Genomic DNA, 6,589 nt, shown 5'->3' with positions numbered 1-6,589 from the left:
GTTGTCAGAAGGGACCATTCCTTGGAGAAGGATGTCATGCTTGGTAGGGTGGAGGGTCGACGAAAGAAGGGGAGGCCTTCAACGAGATGGATTGACACAGTGGCTGCGATCATGGGCTCAAGTATAGCAGGGATCATGGAACTGGCACGGGATGGGCAGTGTTTCCTTCTGCTGTGCATGGGGTCGCTATGAGTCAGAAACGACTTGACAGCGCCTAACAACAACAACAACACAATGACTTTGCTAATATGGAAGAGATGCAAAATGTAATACTTATTATTAGTTTCTAATAAATGTACGTTTTCTTTTTTAGGATGTTCGAAATAGGTCTAAGGTTGTCGACAGGCTTTATAGTCTCTACAAACTTACAGCTCGTAAACATAAAATAAATACTGAAAGGATACTTTATAAACACAAAAAGAACTTTCCTATAAGGATTCCGTTTATTCCAGAAACACCTGTTAGAACCAGAGTTGTTTCAAGGTAAGCATTTAAATACACTATTAATTCATTCATTTAGCAAATATTTAATTAAAAAGATTAAATCTTTGGTAAATCTAAAGTGACAGCTCAATAAATAAAGTAATAACACTGAATAAAGTAATATTACAGTGAATAAAGTAATAACACTGTAATGTTGGGTATGTAGTGGCTACTCAATAAATTTTTTACGTTAAATATTTAAGAGGGCTACTAACCTTGTTACAGGCTTTGCTACATCATTATTTATTTATTTATTGCATATAGTACTGTTTGAAAGCTGCCAGAAGACCCTATTGGTCAAAATGTCAACCTTTAACTCCTCCCATAATCCCCCTGATAGTTGAAATTTACCCCTTTGTAGAACTTTTTCTGAGACCTATAGAGATAATTGTGATTTGACAAATTTAAGACATGTTGCTTTAGAAATTTAAAAAGAAAAAAAAGTTGGGCATTAGATTTCCTGGTTAACCAAACAGACCCTGCTGTCTGTGCTAGAAGTGAGAAATGGTATGAGGCTATATTCTGCTCTATGAGGTGCTTGAGTTGTATAGCATAGAGGTACCGAGTTCAGGAGAAAGACAATAAACAAATAATTCAATTGTGTAATAAAGACTGTAACAATTGCTAGAATAGAAAGTGATTGGGAAGACATGCTGAAGGAAAGTTGGTCAGGAAATCTTCTCTGGAATGTAATATTTAAGCTGAGACCCAAAGGATAGATAAAAGGAAAAGACGATGAAAGAATAAGATAGATTGGGCATGGCAGTTGTATCATGGGTTCCATTTTGGATAAGCCTGATGTGCCATGACATAAATAAGAGGAAAATACAAAGTCACTGAAAAATCAGTTCTACAGTTGTGGGCAGCTTTTGTTGTTGTTGTTAATTAGGGAATCATTAGCTTCAGGATTTAGATGCATTTGTTATAAAGCAATGGGAATGAATGAGATCACCTAGGAAGAAGAGTACAGATAGAAAAGAGAGTCCCAAACAAGTCAGATAAAGAACCCACCAAGACTCTGAGAAGGATGCTAATCAGATAAACATTTCAGAGTGTGAAGGTCATTGGTTAATGTGGTGACTACATGCCAGATTAATGAGGATTGAAAAACTAATGGAACACATCAGATACATGAGCATTTATGGATTCATGGATACTCACAGAGGAAAAGTCATTGGTTATCCTGGGAGGCTAGAAAAACAAATTATGATGCTAAATATGGGTCAAAGGAAATGATCAAATATTTGTCCTGTTGTTTGCAAAGAAACTATATCTAGGGTAACCAAACAGCTGATGTAGAAAATTCTTCTTTATTAACAAAGTCCATTTAATAAATTCAGAGTGATTATGAGCTTAGCACTATTTGTTGCCCATAATGAAATAATAGGTCTATTCTAACCCACTATCATTCTTGGCTCTAAAACCTTTAGGTGAATTGAATGGATCCACTTGCTGGGGTCCTTTCTTCCATATGACATTTAAAAGTTTGTTTTAAAAAAATACCTACTGTGATTTGATAAGTATTGCTTTAAATCTATAGATCAATTTGGGGAGAGTCGAACTCTTAACAATATTGAATTTTCTGGTCATAAGCATGGTATCGCTCCATTTTGGTGCTCTGTCATTTCAGTACTGTTCTATAGTTTTCAGCATACTAATCTTGCACATATTTTGTTAAATTTATCCTTAAGTATTTTACATTTTTTAAATATTAGTTTTTAAATTTACAATTTCTTATTGTAAATAAGGAATGGTGACAGAATTTGATAGGACACCAAGAACCAATTTTCTAAGGAATAAGACAGAAAAACTCAGAGTTTGTTAGAAGACCAAGAGAAAGTATTGGGGAAAAAAAGAAAAAAGCATGAGGCATAGAGGAAGCAGGATCATTTTTCAGGATGATGGAGAGAAATCATCTGAAACCAGTAATGGTCAATAATATGATTAACACCCATACATCTTTGAGAGGGTAGTAAGGGTAGGATGTATTCAGGAATAGCCACATTTTAATTAAGATAGAAAGGTAAAGGTAACTCTCTTAAGAGAATAATTTTATTTATTAGTGCTGTATTTTATTTTTTTTCACAGACTTCAGCCAGATTGGGTTTTAAGAAGAGACAGCCTGGAGGAAATCACTAATCCCCTGCAAGCTATTCAAATGGTGATGGATACACTTGGTATCCCTTATTCATAAATGTAAACTGTGCATATAGCAGAAAGAAATAGTAAAGCTAATCATGTATTTGTATGTTATTCCTCGTTTTTATACAACTTCTAATATATGACTGTATTAAAATTAGAATAAATAACAACTAAACTATTACGTTTTTCACTGTTTTTTTTTTTTAATTATTATTTGACAGCTGTATGCATGAGTTAATATGCCATAAGATGAATTTTAATACTGTTAATACGTATCTATTATTCAAAGTACTGTATTAGTTTAAATGTAATTATATTCCTGAAGGATAACAAACACAGTATATCACTTCTGTTTTACCAAAAAGTTAAGGCATTTTTCTAAAACAAATCTTGGAAATTATACCCAAAACCAAACCCACTGCCATCGAGTTGATTCCAACTCATAGCAAGCACCATTGGGTTTCTAAGGCTGTAAATCTTTATAGAAGCAGACTGCCTCATCTTTCTCCTGTGGAGTGGATGGTGAGTTCCAATCTCGGTCAGCACCTCAACTTTGGAAATTAAAGATACTGCCAGTTAATTTAAAGGAAGAAGAGGATTGCTTATTGACAACATCCCCATTTGTATTCTTGATTGACTGCCTAGACCATCCAAATTGGCAAGTGAGGCCCTGTAGGGTAATTAGGAGAAATACTAAATACCTTTGTATATAACAGTGAGTTAACCAGTTACCTATGACCTTTTATCACTCATGACAATGACCCATGTGTGTCAGAGTAGACACAAATCCTGCTCCACAGGATTTTCATTGGTTGGATTTTAGGAAGTAGATCACCAGGTCTTTTTCCCAAAGAGCCTCTGGTTGGACTCAGACCTCCCAGTTTTCACTGAGCCACCAAGTTTGCTAACTGTGAGACAGGCAGGAGGCAGCGAAACTCCTAAAGGGTTAAAAGACAGTCTAAAGTTATAAAACTACTCAAGCCTCACAGGTGTCACCAAAGACTAACCCACATCCTGGGACATAGGGTACAGAGTAACCAGCAACCCCTCCAGTTCCGAGTTTTACCTCCTTGCAAGATGTTTTACAGGCACCCTAGTTTGATTCAGCTCACCAAGCATGCACACATTGCCATGAGATGATTACTATATGACCTTCCTGGGGTGGCAGAACTGAGGAAACGGCACTGACTGGGAATCGAACTGATATCCCAAGGGACGGCACATGCATGACATCCCATGATAAGTCATGTCAGGTATGCCGGCAGCCCATGCAATTGATGTCAAGTATTCCAGCAACCCCTGCAACTCTTGTGCATGCACCCCATTTCCAATATGCCACCCCTTCCTGAGAAACTACCAGCCCTTCTCAGAAAATCCCCACTGATTTCATGAATAAAGATGAAGTGTCTTACTGCTCAAAACCCTTAAAAACCTCAGCAAATCTTTGCTCAGGGAGACAAAGGCTATTGTTGCTTAGTCTCTCTTTGTCTCCACTCATGAACTACTTTCTCTTAATATAAGATTTGTTTAAGGAGCTCTGGTGGCATAGTACCGAAGGCATTTGACTGCTAACCAGAAGGTTGGTGGTTCAAACCCACCAGCCACTCTGCGGAAGGGTAATCTACTTCCACAAAGATTTAGTGTTCTTTTGTCCCTCTTTGTCTCCAATCATGAGCTACTTTCTCTTAATGTAAGGTTTGTGTGGAAAATCTGAGCCTGCCTTGGTCAGTAGAAGGTAAGAGCCTGAACGGGGCCAACCCTTGATGGCGAAGGGTTCCTTAGAACATTTGCACCACTCAAGGATTCGAAATTCTTAATTTTGAAATGATTAGGGTTATAATATATAATGGAAAGAGCACAGTATTGTTTATAATAGAAACTTGTTGTCAAGTCACATATCACAAACTAGAAAATGATTCAGTGTTGAAATATTACTTGTCATTTTCTATACCTTTGGGTCATTCTGTCTGGTTCCAGGTCCACAGAAACCTAATTCCAGTGTCTATTTGAAATCTAATAGGGTTTCAAAGGCCTATACTTGAATTTGTTGCCCATATGTGGAAGCAATGAAATCTTTTTGAAATAAATCAGTAGTAAAATAGCTGGATATAAAGAAATGATTTAACGACTTGACATATTTTATGAATTTAAATAATTTTAATGATTAAAACTGATTGGTCTGGAATTGTTTGTGGTTTGGTTAGATAAAGCTGAAGACCATATTGGCATGTTGAAAAGTATGTTGAAATTAACACTGGAGAATTTTTAGTACTATTTGGCTTTTTTTTCCACCCTAATGAAGTATCTGAGGAGCTCCTGGTAATTTGTATTTCTAAACATTTTAGTTTTTTATTTTCTAGATTGCTTTTTTCTCCCTTTTTTGCTATAACAGAATTTTAGAATAAATAATCTGTTTCCATTGGTACACTGTACTGCTAGGGTATTATGGACTATAATAAGAATGTTATTGGTACTTACTTCCTCCAACTTGGTTATTATCAATTAGTATTTGCACAAGAAATATTTAGATGAAGTCATACATGCAAGAAATGATTTCCAGATGTTAAAACAGTTATTCTATTGTTGATTCTCAGATTAGCAGTTTTTACATTTTGCTTAATACCCAATTTTTTATGTAAAGAGCATTCCTCTTAAATTTATATTATAAGCCCATATTGAGATTCTAAGCTTTCACAAAAGCTAAAGGATTTGTGTGGCTGTGTGTGAGTTGGATGTTGCAGGAACTGATAGAAAAATCACTTCTTTTACTTTTGGAAGTAGCTACTTTCTACACAGACATAGATGTATTAAAGAAAAAATATAAATGTATTGACTACAGTCTTATTTTTGGTGAGTATATTAATGATAAGGGTATTTGATGAAGTTAGGTGAGTTCTAAATTAATCCTTTACTAAATGTAATTAAGGAGCCCTGATGGTGTCATGGATAAGGCATTTGGCTGTTAACCAGAAGTTCATTGGTTCAAACCCACCAGCCACTTTGCAGAAGGAAGATGGGGCAATCTACTTCTATAAAGATTAACAGCTTTGGAAACTCACTGGGGGGTCACTGAGTGGGAATCAACTCAATGGCAGTGAGCTTTCAGTTTTGACCTGTAATTAACACAAATTTCCAGTAGATGTCATTATGACCATGTAATATAATTTTCAATATGTAAGTATATAATGTTATATGGGTAAATTTTTGTCAAATAAAATCCATACATTTACATTCTTGGAAATATATTTATATGCCCTTAATAGAAATTGGGTATTCATTCCGTATCTTGATTTCACTCTTAAGAGAAGGAATACCCATGTGCCTACTAATTCAAAAGGTGATGAATTTTTCTTGATAGATAATTTTTCTAGGTTTATTATTTTCCTAATTTCTCATTTTTGTTTTCAGCAATAAAAGCCTAATACATTTCAAAATCGTAGAGATTTATGAAAATACTATCTTTTGGATCATTATTGCTACTAGCTAAGTTTACCAACAAGCTTGCTTTTAATTTTTATTTTGTTCAACCAGTCAATACTTGCTATACCAAAAGAGTAATCTAGTGTAGTTCTGCTTTCAGTGAAGAGGAAGAATCCCAGTGAAAGCACTTTGTTTAGAAATAATACAGAGAAATATTTATTTATCACATTTGTGTGCATGTAAAAATTCCAAACCTATATGCAAGAAGAAATAAATATTCCAAAAGCTTACTTATTTCAAGAAATACTTGTGGAAGACTTCCAAAAGTTGCTTCTGAAACTTTGTCAAATTATGAATTGCTTTTTATCAGAAAAACAATAGCAACCTATTTCATAAAGAAGTTTTGTTGTTGTTATGTGCCATCGAGTCAGACCCAACTCTTAGCAACCCCTCCTTGGATTTCCGAGGCAGTATCACTACGGAAGTAGATTGCCCCATCTTCCTTCTGAGGAGTGGCTGGTGGGTTTGAACCGCCAGCCTTCTG

The 6,589-nt window shown here is 35.3% G+C and overlaps 1 protein-coding gene across 1 annotated transcript in view; it reads left to right on the top strand.

Moving 5' to 3' along the window:
* The window catches only part of ASPM (assembly factor for spindle microtubules), an 85,600-nt gene extending 82,923 nt beyond the window's left edge, over positions 1-2,677 (top strand). The window contains exons 27-28 of the mRNA XM_007941180.2: positions 314-483; positions 2,572-2,677. Of these exons, the coding sequence (XP_007939371.1) occupies positions 314-483; positions 2,572-2,677 (276 nt within the window). The remainder of the gene's footprint in view (positions 1-313; positions 484-2,571) is intronic.
* The last annotated feature ends 3,912 nt before the right edge of the window (positions 2,678-6,589 follow it).

This window comes from Orycteropus afer, unplaced genomic scaffold (assembly GCF_000298275.1).
Source record: "Orycteropus afer afer isolate SDZICR_OR568_19922 unplaced genomic scaffold, OryAfe1.0 scaffold00075, whole genome shotgun sequence".
Taxonomy (NCBI): Eukaryota; Metazoa; Chordata; class Mammalia; order Tubulidentata; family Orycteropodidae; genus Orycteropus; species Orycteropus afer.
This window is presented reverse-complemented; position numbering and strand designations above follow the sequence as displayed.